This window comes from Phytophthora infestans, genomic scaffold (assembly GCF_000142945.1).
Source record: "Phytophthora infestans T30-4 supercont1.63 genomic scaffold, whole genome shotgun sequence".
Classification (NCBI taxonomy): Eukaryota; Oomycota; class Peronosporomycetes; order Peronosporales; family Peronosporaceae; genus Phytophthora; species Phytophthora infestans.
Genome location: NW_003303696.1, coordinates 505,148 through 524,536, shown reverse-complemented (window position 1 = coordinate 524,536; position 19,389 = coordinate 505,148). Strand labels below are relative to the sequence as shown.

Below are 19,389 nucleotides of genomic sequence, written 5' to 3'. Positions count from 1 at the left end.
CGTGGTACGCGCCACCCGCGCACCCATCACAAAGACTTAGTTCTTCCCCAGTAGGGCGCCCCGCCCCTACTGGTTCCCTGCGTTCCCCTGTCCCCGGGATCCTGGCTTTTGCCAGCGATCCTTGAGGACGGGCTTAGGGAAGGACCGTCTGCGGAGTCTTTCCGCGGGGCAGTCGCGCTTGAAGTGACCCATCTTCCCACAGCCGAAGCAGCGGATGTCACGCTGTTCGGCGGACCCGAGTTCCATGGGAACTGGTCCGTTGGGGCTTGTTCGACCGGGAGCCGACAAGGAACTCCCAGGCCACGCTGAGGCCGGCGTACGGGCCTGGCGATGGCTGTACTCTTCTTGAAGAGCCACTTGAATCGCCTCTTCAAGGGTGCTTGACTGCACCCGGAACAGCTGAGTGCGTGCGGGGCCCACTCGAAGGCCGTCCATGAACACGGTCATCTTGATGTGTTCGTTGAGTGGGTTTCCCACTAGGGACGCCGTGAGCTCCCGTATCTCTTGCACATACTCGTGCAGTTCGCGCCTTCCTTGTTTACACGCGAGGAAGCGCGAACGCTGGCGGTACTCGTAGTTCGCCGGGAGGAACGCGGCTCGGAGCTGTTCGCACAGCTGAGCCCAGGATGTGAAACATCCAGGGGATGTTGCTTCCCGAGTGTACACCCAACGCTTAGCACGACCGCTAAGGCTGGAGAGTGCAAAAGCAACACGCAGTTGCTCGGTCGAGATCAGAGCCGCGTCCATCGCGAGCTCTACTTCTCGGACCCAGAAGTGAAGGTTCTCGCCTTCCTTCCCTTCATACGGCTTAACCTTCAGCCGTATTGGCTTCGGGTGAGGCGGATTTGCTTCCGCCGCCGGAGCCTGCAGGTTCTCCCGCACATGCGCGATGAGGCCCTGCTCGTACGCGTCAAATGCATTGACGCGCTCGAGCTGCTCAGCCGGTGTTGACACCACCAGGCTCAGCAGGGCCTCCATCCCGAAGATGCCTGCCATCTTCCGAACCGACTCGAACTGAGAGTCGTTCAAATGGGAGAAGTCGTTCCTATCCATGGCAACGAACTTCGGAGAGGTTTAGGTAGTCTACCCGCGGTGGCGTGGATTGACTACTAGTGCTACCAAGTGTGACGGGGTCACACAGCACCTTGCGCTAGAGGAAGTTATCTTCCGAGAGTATACAAACTCTCAGTGAACGGCAGTTCACAGGTCCCCTCTTTAATTAAAGAGAGCGATGACCTAAATAAGGTAGATTGTAAACCGAGTATATTTATAGGTAGGTTAAGTTTGGGTTTAATACAAACTATTAGTTACCTATAGAAATGCAATGTCATTTAACCAATGGTTGGCTTTGAACGACCTTGGTACCTTGTACCAAATATCCCGGAGTATGACGTGTCATACTCCTGAAGTGTGAAGTGTCATACTTCATGTAACCAGGGTACACTAAGGGCTACGTACCCCGTTACAACCACAGAGTCAACCAATCGTCTTTATAGTGATATCGTCGAAAAGCCACTGCTTATCACTATCCGGAGGAATCACTATCCAAATTAAAGCGATGGTACCCCTTTAATTTGGATAGCACTCTACTTTTATCTCGTCAACTTTTTTTAGATTAAAACAATCATAAAAAGGTCGATTACATGTCCAGATGAAAAAATCGACGATTTTCAGAAACCCAGGTAGCATCAAAGATAGTATACAAACGCTACTTCCTAGACATTATTGTCTACCAACATCGCTATTTTAAGCATTCAAAACCTGGCTACGATTTACGAGCCCCACGCCTCTTGAGGCGCCTCGTGATGTCAATCGACGTCTAGAACAGGGCCTGTTGTTCAACAGGCTGCAAGCGAGTTACATGGGGACCTCGCAAAAAAGCCGAGACCGGTTATTGCTAAAGAAGCTATAGACGAATGAGGGGGTGGTGCGCCTACCGCTGCAGCCTCAGCATCGCTGCACGAAGACGGTCGCTTCAAGCGCTACCAAAACAAGCTACCTGCTGCCGTCCGTGTGTGCACTGCTAGCATCATCCATCACGATCAAAGAAATATTCGGCAAAGCCATCTATATCTGTGTCGTTAAACGGGGCGACGTCATCAGGATGAATGTATTCCTCCCTGTCGCCACCCTTGCCCTGAAATATATTATCGTCAACAACATCTCAGCTATTGTAGCGCTGAGCCAGCCATTGTGGGTCCTCTAATCCATGAGCATTTATTAAAAGCAAATCATTTGAAATGGGTAGACAACGAGACAGCATGTTGAAAATTGAATTTCATATTGTTAAACTGATTAAATTTCACAGTTTTTTCATTTACTGTGAAATATAATCATTTTAATACAATAATAAAATCAATTTTCAACAATTGAAGGGTCGACGTTGAAGATGACGGGACGCGATGAAGTCTCCACATGGGGAGCATGCCCTCCCTCGATCTCCGGCCCAAGTGCGGAGCTTGAGAAGCTCCTGGCAGCCGCCACTGACTCCATCCATGGCACATACAACGCCGAGACGATGGTGGACGAGCTGTTAGCGAGCACGTGGGAGCCAACAGACCCGACTTTCGACACAAGGAGCTGTCTCACCTCGTTCAGCCAGCACACGTCATCGCTCAACGCTCTCCAAAGTGTATTGGCTGCGTCGATTGAGCGTCTCGTCCAGCACCGCAAAGTGGTGTCTAACCGTATTGCAGAACTGGAACAGGACAGTCGACGAGTGAGCAGCAAGTTCCACGAGGGACTCCTCAAGCCGGATATGCTGCTTAATGTAATATTAGTAATAAATATAACAGTAGAATCTAGAGACTGACAGTGTCTTTTTATTTATTTTTAAAGGATATTTGTGCTCAGATGGAAGACTTGGAGGAGAGATTTACTAAAGTGAGTTCTTCGGCCGTGACGATTGGAGATAAACTGTCGACGTTGGATACGGAGCGGTCCCGAGTATTGGAGACGGACGAGGTGATGGAGGCGCTATTGGCTCTGAACGACCCCAGTAGCAAGTTGACCAAGTCAAGTAACAAACTTTTCAATACACTACACGACCCCAACCAGCTGCATGAAGCTTCGCGGATTATCAAGAAGATGAGTGCGTTTTCCTCCGAGTTGTCGTCTTCTGCCATGGCGTATGCGGTGGCAGAGATCGAGCGACTGAGTCAGACGACGGAGAATAATTTGCTGACAGAGTTCAGCCACGAACAGGAGAAAGAAAACTTGACGGGGATGCGGCGATGTGCCGAGTCGTTAATCGAGTACAACGACAAGGAGAAGGTGGCGGATCGATACGTGTGGAACGTCATGTGCGATCAACTAGCAACGTACGAGGCAGAATTTCAATCTTTTGGCTGAGTTATTGTATGCGACTAACTGCTGCTGACTGTAGAGCTGCTGGGGAGCCTGTCACGTCGTCACTGGATCCGATTGAGGATCTGGACGCGCTCTTCTCCAAGATCCTGACCATCTGTACGGACCAATTTCCAGTGATCGACAGCGTCTTCCCTGCTGTAGCCTGCGCCTCCATCCGCGAGCTGCTAGTGGAGCGTTTGTTCAACGACCCAGCGTTTGGGGTTTTATCCTTCTTGGACCAATTTCTCAAAACCCGTCGGTACACTGAATCGCCCCCAGACTTTGAAAGTGCATCCTCTTCCACGTCGTCTTCACCGAACCGAGACTACGTGCGACTGTTGTGTTCATCGTACGAGAGAGCGTGTGTCTTGGTGGCTGAGATCGAAGATATCGACCAGTCAAAAGCAAACAAGCCAGACGCTGTATCAAACCAAGACTCGAGTACCGTCGACGATCACTTGACTGAACCTCCTGCTGCCAACGAGAACGAGAGAATCCACACGTTTCTCAATCTCCAGCTCCATTCTCTGTTTGGCAACCATCGAGACAAGTATCTACAGGCAGAGCTGGACTTGTTGCAAGACCAATTCAAGGACATCATAGCCTCAGTATCGTTTCCCCAGCCGCCCGTACTTTCCCGAAGCAAAGGAGGCGTATCCCAAACCAAAACTGTGGCTACAACAACTGTCACGATTACATCCTCGTCGTCTCCATCGGCGTCCTCCATTCAGTTGGTGTCTTCAGCCTCCACGACGTCGATATCGTCGTCCAATCTCGAGAAAGATATATCCCAATTGGAGTCGTCGCTTGTATTCTTCGAGACTCTCCAAGCGCTGGCGGAAGACGAAGATGTAGCCATCAAGTATGGGGAAGTGCTGAACGAGACAATTGATCGCTGCGACATTGTCTTGAAAAGCTCCGAGCTACGTGGAGAGCTCATCACCAAGGCGTTCACGTCTTTCGTGGCCTCATTTGGAGACGAGTATTTGGGGATGCGTCGTACTGTACATGTCCCTATTACGCCTCATACTGACACAGTTGTCTCTGTAGAAACTCGTGACTTTGACCAAGGAGATTTCACAAGAACAGCGGATAACTCCAGATTCCCCGCAGCAGTTTTTTATCCTCACAGAGGTCAGTAAAAGCCAAATTTCGACCTAATATTGCTAAAATGGATGTCGCTTTTAGGCTTTACTCAATTCCTCGACGACCAATTCGAAGCTTCCATTACGCCGTTGCAGGAGGATTTGCCTACCGAGCTCACGTACGTTGACGCTCTTTATGACATTGCAGCGATCACTTTTAACGTATTTCCATTTGGTGCTCTTTAGAATCTGCCAAGAGAGCAAGCAGAAATGTCTCAACAAGCTCGAAAGCGCTATCGGATCCGGACTCCAGCAAGTGTTGACTGTGCTGGAGAAGGCGATTGGCCAGATCCTGACCGCCCACCAGAACAAAGGAGACTTCCTCGGCAGTCAAGCCAGCATGTCGCTCTCGTCCTCCAAGGCCTGTCAGAAGTGCACTGAGTATTTGCAGCCACTCGTGACTGTCCTCTGTCGCGTCCTGGTGCGTATAGAAGGCAACATACACTGCAACTATACTTGACTAACTCAGTACTTAACGTCTCTCATTAGATCGAGGAGAACTGCGATCATTTCCTTGTAGCTCTTACGAAGTCATTCAAAGATCTGTATCTGCAGCATCTGAGGAAATTCCGCTTTGACCCCGACGGCGCCTGCATGCTACTGCGCGACGTGAGCGAATATCGTCAAGCACTCCGCTCTCCGTCCGTGCCAGCAGCAGTCAACGACCTCTTCGACCTCTTGCATGAGGTTGCTAATGTGTTTGCTCTGCCACCGGAGAATCTGGGCGGATTCGTTCGGGAAGGCAAGCTGGCCACGTTGGACACACAGACGCTGCACCATATCGTGAAGCGACGTTGGGACTACAAGGCGAATGCAGACAAGATAGCTGCGTCGTTGAAAGACGCGAGAGCCGCAATGGACGGGAAATCGACCTAGTTTTCGACATTTCAAAAGCAAGATTTCGAAATTTCGAGTTTGTTATCCTTAATAACCTGGTTACGTAGTATTTTATTTCCACGGCGAGTCTTGCGTCATTTCGTGGTGGAAAAACTCTAATTCTTGGTGTTGAGTTCGCAAGAATTGCACTGTATGGGCGTGACGGAGGTGCCTCTTCTTCTTCTCCTCACTGCGTTGCTCCTCCACGGTCTGTTATTATCAGTAAATGTGTAAAATTAAAAAAATATATTGAGGCAAACCACGCACCTTACCGTAAGTTTGAGCTCCAATTCCTTCCTTTTTGAAACAAGCAGCTCGTGCTCGGCTTTCAATCGGCAAATTTCCTGTTCCAGCTCCGTGACACCAGCCTCTGCTTGAACAGCTTTCTGTCTTCCGTACGCGATGCTGTTATGGTAAAGCGTCTGATACGCTTCAACTCGAAGTCGCAGCTCATTGTGTACACGCAACAGCATCAGGCCTCGCTCAGGACACTCGCACGTAACCTCTCGAATTAGCTCCTCTGGATGTTGATTCAGCGTGCTATCAGTTTTACCGAGAAATAAAACTTTACCCAGTCCGACGCACCGAAAATTTGCAAGAAGTATTTCTCCCGAACGGCACAGATCGTGTGGACTCGTGCCTGGTATTTCTCTAATAGATGGTCGAAAGTCTCGTGGAGTCGCTGGGTCTCCGTCCGTGTGGCAGGTAGCATACTCACCATGCGTTGCCATTTGCCCTGCGAATCCTGCCACGTTCTAAAGAAATTAATAAGTCGTCGAAATTACTTTGTGGGTAAGACGTTTGTTAAACGTACTTTGGCGGCAGAAGTGCGTCCATTATTTCTCTCGAAAGGAATGTTGAGGCCGAAACACTAACAGAAGGACCCCCGCTACTTGGTTTCTTGTATGCATCGTGTATTGGCGAAGATGCGCGTGGCGGGGAGTCACATCCACTCTTTTTCTTACTTGAATCTTTCGTCTTCAAAGGACTTGTTCCCGTTGGTCCTACCAGCACAGCCGTCTCGTACATGAGCGCGTAGAAGTCATCCATAATATCTCCAAGGTGTGAAGCATCGTCATCTCCATCTTCGATTGGGTCCATGGCTTGCTCGTTCCTTCGATAGATCTTGGTAAATCTGAAGAGGCGCCCTTCAATGCGAGCCTCGAACCTGTAATGCGATAAATCGGAGAGCGGATTTTAGCGTAGAAAGAAAATTCAGATAGTATCTGGTGTCACTGGTACTGCTTTCGGAAAAGTACGAAACACCCTTTTGAAGTGTTCAAAATGAAGAAAATTCTACCAGGGGGGGGGCAATAAAGCGGATGTAGTGCTTAATCTTGATGCCCATACAAAAACTAGTATAGTCAGCACTCCCCTTTTCAAATTTCTAGGATTCCCTCTTTTCTGTCAAATGGGCGATTAAAAAAAAAAACCCTGCGGACATGCCTGCATGTAGCGTCCTCTTGTCTAACATCTCAAGTCTATAGCAAAAAATTGCATACTGGCAAGGAGCAATAACAGCGAATGTCAATGCGTATTAATCGACACTCTACATTCGTCTGACCTCAAAAGGAACGCGGATTAATTGCCAGGTTGATTTTTTTTTCTTTCTATCAGATAACTGATGTACCAGCTCAACTAAAGAGTCTTCTCTATCTTAAGGGGGATCGGCGCTTTTGAAAAATTGCGGTGGTGGGAACTCCGGAGTAAGCAAAATTTGACATGCGTGGCTAAATTTCAGACCTGAAGTACTTTATAATGTGACTTTTAACTTCTCGAGGTATCCCTTCTTATGTATCTCATGGACACCCTGGCATATACCAGAGGGGTACATTAGCAGTTATATCGTCTCGCTTGTTATGGTAACTTCAGACTATTCTCAAAACCTCACATCATAATAATATTAGCTAAAACATTCGTAAAAGCATCTTTCCGGGATGTACCAAACGAACACAAGCACGGAGACTCGACAAGGCTCATAAGGCGGCGTGCGCTGTCGTTGTGACGTACTGTCGTATGTGAGCTGCAAGTGCGCAGCACTATGCTCTCGGTGACCGTGATCTTCAACCGTACTTGGGGCAGAAGGCGAGCTGCGCTCCACATCGCTCCTGCGTCCTGCCTGCTGGTGCTTAGGGCCCGATATCTGACGCGCCGTCATTACTGCAGACTCCAGTGTGCCTCATGCCGGTAACGTGGCCAGCGAAGCTCGGATGGGACTCCGCGTGGACTGTCGCGCCAAGCTCAGCCTGAGCACCACACCGCAACTTGCTGCCAGTAGCGCTGCTGGTGAAGCCTGGACAAGACGCTACGCCATCGCATCCTGCAGCGCTGCAGTGAAAGCATCGGATGCTACCGTTGCGGTGTGGGTTGGCTCTGCAACGGACGCTGGCGTTGCCGAGACGATGCCTCTGCTTGTCCGTTAGTTTAGCTGTAGCACAGCTAGGTAACCACCTAATATTACTCACACGGGTTGAGAGGGGCGGCGAAGGCACTCGAAAAACGGAGCGCACTGGGCTTGACAGCTAACTCTCGAACTTACCTCGAGCTCGCCAAGCCATCCTCAAGTCCCTGTAAGGCTGTGCCTTGCACACCGGTGTCCAGTAGTATTCCCCTTGCTGCAGCGAGCAGCATTGGTGCAGGGTCGAGGCTTCATGGATTCCTCAGCTGACAAGGCCACTGACCAAGCCTCGTCTCAGTCGTGTCTTCAACTGTTTGAAGCTCACGCAAGCACGAGGTCTGTGTATCGCACACGGTGGCGGACGTCCCTGTTCTTACGAGGGATAGCAGCAGGGCTCCCGATTATGGCGTCAATAAATTCTTATGAAATCATAAATATATCTATTTCGTCGACTTCACGAATGCAATAAATAATTTATTTGCTAAAGTACCAATCTACCATAATTTATGAAAGATTTCTTCCTCATTACGAAAACACAGCATTTTAAATGAAAACTAACCCGCAAACGCAAAGTATCACAGGTTGCTGAAGCGCTCACTCTTCAGTTCGAACAAAGTAGGCAAACGGGTGTTGGAAACGCGGTGCATTTTTAAAAATGATGTTGAGTCGCTCCACATTATGCTCATATTTTATTGTTGATTACTGTACATGTCATAATGTATGTATTGCCCAATACCATTATTTATGCTAAGTGAGGGTTCCCGATACATAACAATGCCATGATCGTATACCGGATTGTGCCCCTCACATGGGTGGTCGACGCTGCAACGTTCCAAGCTGTCAGAGGTTTGTGAAGCTGCGTGGGTACTGCAAACGACATGGCCGGTAATTCGTCAAGTCTGCAGCAGCGGTAGCCGAGTCTAATGCCTTTGCGAAGTCCAACTTTATCAATATCTAAATATTCCTTAGATTTCCTTCGGATTCCGGTCTCCTAAAACGAGACAGTACTCAAGAGTGCTCACAACTTGGATGTTTCACCCAGCTGTAACCAATCGCTTCTTCACTCCAGCATCCTTCATTCTAACGCAATGGAACCTATGATAGTGATGATACATAGATTTAACCTTCTCATACTATCCGATAATGCTAAATCGCTATTGATTCGCTCATACTTAACATTTGAAATATTGTCTTTGAGGTTTCAACATGTAAGTATATTCCGAGAATTCTTATACATGCACTGATGTATTTGGAAGAAATATCCTTACTATTTTGGCTAGCTTTGCCCCACCAGTGGCTACTATGCACTTCTTCGAAGCCCAACAATTTTTTTTTGGTTCTGTTTTCAGACTTGTGTTCTGAAATGGTAATTTTTTTTTATATGTTGCAAATAAGAACATAACGGGTTCTATATACCGTACTGTATACTAAGTTACCCTAAAATTGCGCTAGGGTATACAATTTAAAGTGGAAATTCAAGGCGACATCAGTGGCGATGCAGGCTTCTGGACAATCAAGACATCCGTTCTGCCACTACTCTGGGACACACACTTCTGGAACAGTGTACATATAGTTAGTAATACAAAATACTGTCTATTTATAAACCTCGAGCTGCGCGAAGTATCTAAAGGCATATCTTCCACTACCTTCGCTGTTTTGCCCGTTTCGTTGATGAAGGTTGTAAGGTCAGGCCTGGGCCCACTCAAGCGTATAAAGCTAGCTGTAGCTGCAGTACGCTGGAAGAAGATGTATATCCGCCAAGCAGCTTGAATAGCCAAAAGCGGTTTGCTTCGCCGACGGACCCCATGAACTTAAAACCTGGCTTAAATCCGGTTCTAAAAGAAGGCGAGGTATAGGACTTATCGATTCGGTAGATTCTCGAGCCAATCGGAAGGAGTGCTTCGCGTCACCGGGATTGAAGCTCTTTATAAGTGATATGATCGAGCGTAGCCCGTATACACGATTAATACCAGAATCATTTCAGTAATGGAGGACAAACATGTTGTTATCTGGAATGCACAGACACTTGCTACTGGCGTGTGGTAATGCCGATGGTGATTTTGTGCCACCATTCATTATATTTCCTGGTCAGAATGTGACTAAGAAATACATGACTGGAGGGATAGAACACGCTCGTTACGCTTGTTCTTTTCTCGTAACATTACACTTCGTTTAGTATTTTTAGTGGCTCGTGGTTGGCTACAGGAATAATGGTTGACGAAACCAATATTGTCGCTGCAGCGGCTCCGACGTTTAGGTCAGCTTGAACACGGGCACATATTGTAGATGGCTTAAAAAAACGGTATTTACCCACAGAGTTGCTTTATAATGACGGTTGGATGTATGGGGATAAACCAGCTAAAAAAGCAAAGCCATGATACTATTGAAGCTTGCAGTGAGCATGTCTTCCACATCGACAAAGCAAATTGAGCGCAAGGAAGATGCTGTAGACAGAGTGCAACCTGCATCGATGAACCATTGGCTGGTTGAAGAGCGGACACCGCCAAAAAAATCACGAAGGGGAGTTAGAAGATGAGCCTGTAAGCGGTGGTTGTTTAATGACATGCGATGCAATCTACCAAAAACGTGCCGAGAAGGCAACTGAGAGAAAATCAAAACGTGCTGAAAAGAGCATGAAGCAGAAACTAAGGTGTGAAGTCCGAAGAAAAGAGATGAAAACCGAATCGACAGCCTGGTCGCAGCGGCTTTAAAGAAGCAAGAGCGAGCGGCTGCTGCTTAAAAAAAGATGAAACATAAGATGCAGCGGCTCAAGCTAATGATGCCAAAAGACGTGCCACAGCCGAGTCTAGGGAGGCTGAGTGGGTAGCTTTAGAAGAGAAGAAGTTAGCTGCTGCGCAAGCCAAAGAGAAAAAAATAGCGACGACACAAGCTAAAGAGAAACAAAATGAGAGTTGCAGCCCAAGCCAAAGAGGAAAAAAAAATATTTTCGCACAGGCAAAACAGATAGCAAAGAGAACTACCGATAAATCCAAACAAGACAAACGTAGTGTTGCCCAAGCAAAGGAGACAAAGCGAGCAGCAAAAGCTACGCAGACCGACACAGACGTTTAGTTGAAGCTAGCCACAGATGGCCACTCCGATACAAACATTCTGCATAACATCAGCTTATGATACTATCCCGTAATTGTGGCAGCGATAAATGCCCGTTTCTGGAGAAGGATATCTCGGCTTTAGCGGCAGCGATAAATTGCCATTTCTGTAGAAACATTTTCTTAGATTTAGCGGCAGCGCTAGATAAATAAACAGTACGAACTAACAACATCTTATTTCTGCTTGACACTAAAAAATATTGACATCGATCAAAACGTGTCCCTAAACTGTGGCAGGGCGGACCCCCCCCCCTACACACACATACAAACACACATTAAGTTATTGAATGTCCACGAAACCCTTGCGTCTTTAAATTGGTTATCGTTAATTCAAATATATATGAGTATGGCTAAATTCGTGTTTGACGTACTTCAAGTACTGTAAAGAGACTTGCATGGCGCTTTCTGTCCCCTCTTTAAAAATCATTAATGCTCGCTTCACGGCGTTAGTGTTCACAAGGCGTTTGGAAGCCCGTCTGTATCTTACTCGAGAGAAATGAGTGTAGCAATGTATAGACTAACAGAAAGTTAAGGTCATCGGGGCATGTCTTCGGGATTTTTTTTTTTTGCTTGAGCATGAACACATCGAGCACGCTAGGCTCGGTAATATAAATTAGACTTTTAGCCAGCGTAAATTGAATTGCATGCTGGGCGTGGTGCTGTTGGATTCCACGAAAAAATGAAAATTATTGTTCACTGCATACTTAAAGTATGCTAAGTATGGTTTACAGATGCAATTTGTGACCCAAGCGTGTCGTTTGCTACATTTTTATGCTTGCAAAATTGAACTAAATTTTAAATCAAATTTACCCGTTGTTGAAAAAATGGCGCAAGTTAAAACTGGTTTAATGTTGATATCGCTGTGGTTTTTGTAGAATTTGCAGAAAAGAAAAGCTGCCTTAACACCGAGCATATCCTTTGCGTTCTGGTCATTTTCTATGACGCACTGGGATGTGTGTTCAGAAGATTTTAAAGCTACTTTCACCTATAATAATAAAAAGAGCGGGTGATTCTCTTGACCGAGAGCATAAGAAACTACAGCCAGAAATGTAAACATGGAGTTGAAAGCTTAAAGTGTGAAACGAAATCATTTTTGATGTTTACGTAGATTATTTTCTAAGCCGTTGGGTGTATTATACACCTTTTTAATTTCAAAATAGCAGTTTAAGATGGTAAAAAGTAAATTCAAAATGTCACCTGGTCTAAAAATCAATCAAAAGCGATATGAACTGCTCAGAGAATATCACAGGTGATCATCTTTGTCGATAAACACTTCGCGCGAAAATTACCGACTCGGTTTGCCGTTCTTTATTGGGATGCTGCATTCACCCACCAGTCTTTCGATCTACGGAGGTGTCAGGATTTTGTGCCTGCCAGAACAATTGACGGCGTTAACGGCGTGATGCTCCAATTCAACAAGTGAAGTCAGATATGATTGGTAGCAGTTGCGTCGGGTCCTTTTTTTCACAATGACATTTTGAATTTACATTTTGCCACATTGAACTACGAATTTACCATTTTGAAGATGAAAAAGTATACATAAAGCCTTCTAACGTCGACAGCACCATCCGCTAATAAGGGACAGAAGCATGTCGGGAACGGCTCGACGGCTCTTCCAACCGCCTCAAACAAATCACATTATTACTACCGAGTGCGGAAGAAGCTAGAATGTCCATCAATCCTGTAGAGGCCGATTTGCCAGAAATTAAGCAAGACCAGCTCGTAGATACATGTAAGAGTGGTTTGGCACCGTATGCTAACTGAATGATTTTGGTTTTGTCACAGCTAATGGGCTGGTTATCAGGAACTCACCTTGAAACCGCCCACACCCTTACCTTAAAATTTTTAATGTCGGCTCCGTCGGGCTGAGAAGCTACGAGGTCAGGTCGTTGTATGGGTGTTAGTAAAAGCTACAGCAAGTACTGTAGATAGCTTTTAATAGCATTAATCGTGTTGACGTTCCAGCATGTGTCAGTCTACAATAGGAAAAAAGTGTAGGGGAGAGAAGGCTCCTGATCAATTCTGGTAACCTGCTGTAGCGCATTTGACTTACAGTTAGTAACAGTGAGTACAGTTTCAAAAAAGTCAAATATAAGTAACAACCTAATCTAAGTGGAAAATCATTTTTATTTGACTGCATATGTTATTTGTATGCAGTCAAATAAAAGTGCTTTTCCACTTAGATTAGGTAATACCTCATGATTTTGGTTGTAACGAACGGTTCTTGTAGTCGTTCCATTCGAGGTTAAGCATTTTACTCGGATAATAACAATCGAGCGTACAAGGTTTTGCGCAGCCAGATATGAATTGCATTTTCGTGTGTTTAAGAAATGAATCAGATAGAGCGATATCGGCCCTGCATCAATAACTCTCGATAAACTATGAGCATATTCGTGGTACTCATGACACCACACACGTCGGAATTTAAAATAATGTGATGATATTCTCTTATCCAGGTAAGTTTAAAGGTGGGGTGTCACCATTATATTCTTTACAATCCTGAGTTTGCATACACTTTGTAAAGCAATATATTTTCTTACTATCGTGGGTTTACGGGACTGATAGGCACATAAGCACACAAAAAACGCTTCACTTACCATTTTGACGCTGGATGTCTGAATTTCCACGCGTATCGTATTATTTGGAGTCATACATGTAATATAGGACTTGGCGGCCGCGCTAAACGTAGAATCTGCTACGCAGTATTATCATCATCATTTACGTATACAGTGATCCAGAATGGCACCTATTATTTAATTTAAAAATTCCTTGCTTTTCACGCTGTACTGAAGATCAGCAGATGGTCGCTACACCTATCTTAAACATCTACTGCAGCAACCTGTCTGTCCGTCACACTAAATTGTCGTGCCTGTCACGCTTTTCCGGACAAATCATTGGATAAAATAATTTAAATATTTCTACTGGCTGACGAGCGCCGCGAAGGTGTCTTCAATTGGTTAAAACTAGATGGTGTAGTTGACATCAATAAATGCATGTGTTTCCCAGTTTACATATGGGGATTTGCACAAGGCTATACATTATCCGAAGGCGGCATCGTTTAAATATTATATACTTTTTCATAATGCAAGTTGTTATTGATATTTGAATACTACAGTAAACGGAGGGCAGGGTGCTTAGCGTACACGTAAGCATGCGTGTTTCCGAGGACATGGTTTAAGTATACTAAATACTCTGTACTCAGTAGGATCTGCGTGTTACACTGAATAAAATGATAATTTCAATATATTTACTGTAAAAATATTAGCATTAATAAGTTATCTGAGTGGGTTTCTGGTATTGCTAAATCGTACATGTTACATGTACAGCAGTAGCCGGTCGTGTAGACTGGCCGTAAGAACAAAACTGTGCTTATAAACGTTGTCACTTGATCCACAAAGATAGATAGTGTTAGATTGACGTGTGAACAAAAATAAGTTATATGTGCTGATGACAATTACTACTGTAAGCGAATTGAACTTGACCATTGTTTCCTAAGCGGTTTTTTAGACAATAAAATTCTGATACTTCTTAATAGGTAGACGCGTTGCCGACAAGGGCGTAGAATAAGGTTTTATATGCAGCGGTAAGATAACAGTGAGAGGTGTCAATTATGGTTATTATAAGTAGGCCCGTAAAGAAACGTTAATCAACTTAGAGCCTGGAATCATCAAGTAAGTATCAAATAAAAATACCGCCGTCAACAACAACAACAGCAAGGCGTCTTGCGTTTTATATATCAAAGGCTATAACCATAACAGGCACAGATTAAAGTGTCTAATGACTAATTCTGAATCAGCACAAAATGAACACACTTCAAGGCATAAAAAAATGCTACAGCTTGAATATTTTTATTAAATATTCAAACTGTAGCACTTTTAATTTTCTTTCAAAGTAGCGAGTTTGGTTTGCGAAGTGGTTAATAGTCAGTTTATTACAAGCTTAACCAGGCAGTACAAGCGGGTATTTGATGCAAGCTGGACAGATATTCTTTGCATTGATGCAATCTAGGTCCTTAGAAACGGCCCGTGAAATCGAGCACGACGCTAAACTAAATATATTATTTAGCGATTTTAGACTGAAGTGCAGGTGCTTCTGGGTGGAAGATTAAGGTACAGTGATAGCCAACAACAATAAAGAGATTTTGCCAAGATCACTAGCGTAATCGTTTATGAGCATGGTAAGTATGATGCTAGGGGCTCAGTCTTTTGTACCGGTAGAAATATTTACACGGCTTACTGGGAGCTCAGCATTTTGTAGTAAATGAAACGCAGATTTATGAAATTAAAGAAGTCGATTTAGGAATATATGGGACTCAGAGGATTTGGACTGATTATCTCGCCGAAGCGAAGCGAAGGCGGGAAGGCAAAAATCTGGAGTAAAACCGAAATTACCGCCGCGTAGCGGCGGCGCTCGGCTAGTCCAGGAACAAAACTGAGAGCATTTCATTCATACTGGAAGACACACTGAATCTTGAGATAAGCTGGGCTGGAGGATGCATGCAAACGCCGACGAATGATTGGACATCATGACAATCCGAAGAGCGCAAGATTGCCATTTTCTGCAAATAACTTTTCTGTAATCTGCCAGGAATAGGGGCGAGCATTTTTTTAGTGTTCCTGACGTTCCCCACTCGACGAAAGAAGTTGTGCGCGCCACACGCAGCTACTACAGTAATACGCGAGCTCTGATGCGTCTCGCAGACTACGTGGATCTCTTGTTAGTGTTTACACCACTCGTCCTAACGATCTGCGATACAACCTCGGCCATTGCGGATACAGAGCAGACGAGCTTTGCCAAGGATGCGTCGATCAACGCAGTACCTTTATCCCCAGCCGGCCACCATGATAGTTCCATAGCCATTGACACGGATAGGTTTCTACGAAGCGATTCTACCACTGCTGAAGCGCACAAGACCTCGGCCACTGACGAAGAGAGGGGGATAATACCCGCGAGCGTGCGGATAGCGATCAAAAGACTGGTGACAAAAGATGACACGATCTATACGCACGGAAGAGGTAAAGGACGCGAGAAGGAATGGTGGGCCACATTACTGAAATATCACCGAAAATCGAAGGCCAAACACGACAACTACATCCGACCTCTGTACTGGGCAATCCGTTTCACGGTCTGGATTGCGAATAAGCGAACTCCAGCGATGATGTACAACAAGCTCAACGTTATCTCGTCAACAGGCATTGGCGATAGGAACTATCGCATCTACATCAACTACTTGCGGTTTTATGAGTACTTTAAGGGCCCGACGTACAGCCCCCTTTTCGTGCATGGACCCAAGTTCAACACTAAAAAAACAAGGAATTAAACGGAGGATAAAATTTGATGTATAACATGTATGGACACTAGAAGGACCACAGAGAGGTACTGAAGTAGTAGCTGCCAGCTCATGAAAACCAAAGCTGTGTCGCATGAAGCCTTCTGCTGAAGATAGTTGGTGATCTCAGCACTAAATACGCGTGTTAGGATCAAGATCAATGCCGCTAGCATCGGTATCAGTATCGTTGATTCTTCACCAGGTTGATATGAAATTAAAGTGCTCCTGTATTTCACACTTAACTAATGAGTTCTTCAGTGCAAATTGAAATGTTACTGTTGGAACTGGAGATAGAAAGTCAAGCCACATATAGACCATGACTGACGCCACCGCGCTTACGATTTTAAAGGATGCCCTCGGCGACATTAGCCAGTATCACTCGTCTGGGTGGTTCTGGCATGCAGCAAAGGACAAGAGTGAATGGATGGCTTTAGGTAAAACGCAAGTTTATCCGTGCCCTGGCTATCGACCTAATGTCAATCCGCAGTGTTATTGCAACACCCCTATCAAGCGACACTTCCTTATCATTGACAAGGATGAGAACCATCACTTCGTTGGTTCAGAGTGTGTATAGCTTTTTGGTGGGCACTATCAGGTGTGCCTCGGCTGCCAACGCCGGTACAGGGGTTGCTACAAATATTGTAAGGATTGTCGAGACCGCGGTCTGACTTCTTTTAGCGAGACGAAGCTAGAATTTGGCAAGTACAGAAATCGAAAGCTAGAGTCGTTATTGGGAGTGGATGACTCCTATATCCACTTCCTATTTAAGTGTGATATCGTATCTGAGGCCTCCAGGCAGGATTTGGCACGTAAATTACCCTCTAGAGCGGTTATTGGAGGCAAATATAAGTACAGTGATAAACATTGAATTGGACCAAGTCTCACGATTCAAAATATTATCGCTGGTTGCAAACGCTCGACAGATCGTACACAAAGTATTTGAATTAATTAATTTTGAAATTTAGACCCTTCATCGAATGAGATGGTCTTGGCGTAGTCTCAAACTATTTTGACTGCTGAACGATGCGTCTACGATGTGTTAGCGAGTGTACACGCAACAGACAAACGTATGGTCCAGCGTTTGGACGCCAAATGCGGCTAGGTCGACTTGGACAAGTGTATATCCCTGATCATCTCGATCCTCATGCACTCCAGTAGTGTAACGGGGTACGTAGCCCTAAGTGTACCCCTAGTTACATGAAGTGTGACACGGGATATTTGGTACAAGGTACCAAGGTCATCCAGAGCGGCTGATGACATTGCTTTTCTATAGGTGACTTATCGTTTGTATTAAACCCAAGCTTTATCTTACTATAAATATACTTAGATTACATTCTACCTTAAATTGGTCACTACGCTCCCTTTTCGATAAAAGGGGACCTGTGAACTGCCGTTCACTGGGAGTTTCCATACTCTCGGAAGATAACTTCCTCTAGCGCAAGGTGCTGTGTGACCCCGTCACACTTGATAGCACTCGTAGTCAATCCACGCCACCGCGGGTAGACTACCTGACCTCTCCGAAGTTCGTTGCCATGGATAGGAACGACTTCTCCCATATGAACGACTCACAGTTCGAGTCGGTTCGGAAGATGACAGGCATCTTCGAGATGGAGGCCCTGCAGAGCCTGGTGGTGTCAGCACCGGCCGACCAGCTCGAGCGCGTCAATGCGTTGACGCGTACGAGCAGGGTCTCATCGCGGAGAACCTGCAGGCTCCGGCGGCGGAAGCAAATCCGCCTCACCTGAAGCCATTACGGCCAAACGTTAGGCCGTATGAAGGGAAGGAAGGCGAGAACCTTCACTTCTGGGTCCGAGAAGTAGAGCTCGCGATGGACGCGGCTCTGATCTCGACCGAGCAACTTCGTGTTGCTTTTGCACTCTCCAACCTTAGCGGCCGTGCAAAGCGTTGGGTGTACACACGGGAAGCAACATCACCAGGATGTGAAACATCCTCGGCTCAGCTGTGTGAACAGCTCCGAGCCGCGTTCCTCCCGGCGAGCTACGAGTACCGCAATCGTTCGCGCTTCCTCTCGTGCAAAGAAGGGAGGCGAGGTGCACGAGTACGTGCAAGAGATTCGGGAACACACGGCGTCCTTCGTGGGAAACCCACTCAACGAACACATCAAATTAACTGTGTTCATGGACGGCCTTCGAGTGGGCCCCGCGCGCACTCATCTGTTCCGGGTGCAGTCAAACACCCTTATAGAGGCGATTCAAGTGGCTCTTCAGAAAGAGTACAGCCATCAATCGGCGCTTACGCCGGCCTCAGCATGGCCTGGGAGCTCCTTGTCGACTCCCGGTCAAACGAGCCCCGACAGACCAGTTCCCATGGAACCCGGGTCCGCTGAACAGCGTGCCATCCGTTTCGGCTGCGGGATGATGGGCCACTTCAAGCGCGACTGTCCCGCGGAAAGACTCCGCAGACGATCGTTCCTCAAGCCCGCCCTCAAGGGTCGCTGGCAGAAGCCAGTATCCCGGGGACACGGGAACGCCGGAAACCAGTAGGGGCGGGGCGCCCTACTGGGGAAGAACTAAGTCTTCGTGAAGGGTGCGCGGGTGGCGCGTACCACGGGGACTTGGTCCCTGAGCGTCTTCACACTCTCGAATCGACGAAGAGCAGCGGCGGGCTGATCGTAGTACACCGATGTGTACGGGGATACGATCATCTCTTTAAAATCTTGATCGATTCTGGGGCGTAGAAAAATTTCGCACGCCGCCAGACAGTTGTTCGTAATAGCAACAAGTTGTCCGATGCTTCGAGATAAAGTAAGGACAGCGGGACAGTGTCAGTGCGACTGGCCGACGGGAAGATCGTCACTGTCCCTAATGTCCGACCGTCAAGTTTGAAGACTTCGACAGCCTCGAACAGCTCACTGTTCTCGACATGGATCCATATGATATGATCCTGGGCATGCCCTGGCTAGAGAAGCACGAGCCCTGGATCGACTGGCGAGGCAAGGCAATCGGTGCCAGTCGCTGTGGTGTAGCGGGGTCAGCGAAATCTGCGAGATTGCTGGATCCAACTTACCAACAACGCCCAGACACGGACTAACGGAGGGGGTCCCCCGATGATCCGTGCTCTGCTGAACTTTCCTCACCTTGTGTACCCGTCGGTAGGGCGGGATCTTGTTCTCTCGGTAACTTCCGAAACGCTCAAGTGGTGAAGCTTGAGTGTCTTGGCGAG

At 46.6% G+C, this 19,389-nt stretch overlaps 3 protein-coding genes across 3 annotated transcripts; 2 read left to right on the top strand and 1 right to left on the bottom strand.

The window, feature by feature from the left end:
• Positions 1-2,518: 2,518 nt before the first annotated feature.
• PITG_18158 (exocyst complex component, putative) lies at positions 2,519-5,369 on the top strand (the record flags this gene model as incomplete). The annotated part of the gene is made up of 7 exons (XM_002896268.1): positions 2,519-2,770; positions 2,839-3,320; positions 3,386-3,794; positions 3,840-4,344; positions 4,537-4,612; positions 4,680-4,914; positions 4,983-5,369. The coding sequence occupies 7 exons, from the start codon at positions 2,519-2,521 to the stop codon at positions 5,367-5,369; spliced, it is 2,346 nt and encodes a 781-aa protein (XP_002896314.1).
• A 328-nt stretch (positions 5,370-5,697) lies between these two features.
• PITG_18157 (uncharacterized protein) lies at positions 5,698-6,470 on the bottom strand (the record flags this gene model as incomplete). The annotated part of the gene is made up of 3 exons (XM_002896267.1): positions 5,698-5,774; positions 5,955-6,124; positions 6,184-6,470. 3 exons carry the CDS (start codon positions 6,468-6,470, stop codon positions 5,698-5,700), a joined length of 534 nt encoding a protein of 177 aa, XP_002896313.1.
• A 9,094-nt stretch (positions 6,471-15,564) lies between these two features.
• PITG_18156 (secreted RxLR effector peptide protein, putative) lies at positions 15,565-16,197 on the top strand (the record flags this gene model as incomplete). Its single annotated transcript, XM_002896266.1, has 1 exon — positions 15,565-16,197. The coding sequence occupies one exon, from the start codon at positions 15,565-15,567 to the stop codon at positions 16,195-16,197; it is 633 nt and encodes a 210-aa protein (XP_002896312.1).
• Between the last annotated feature and the right edge of the window lie 3,192 nt (positions 16,198-19,389).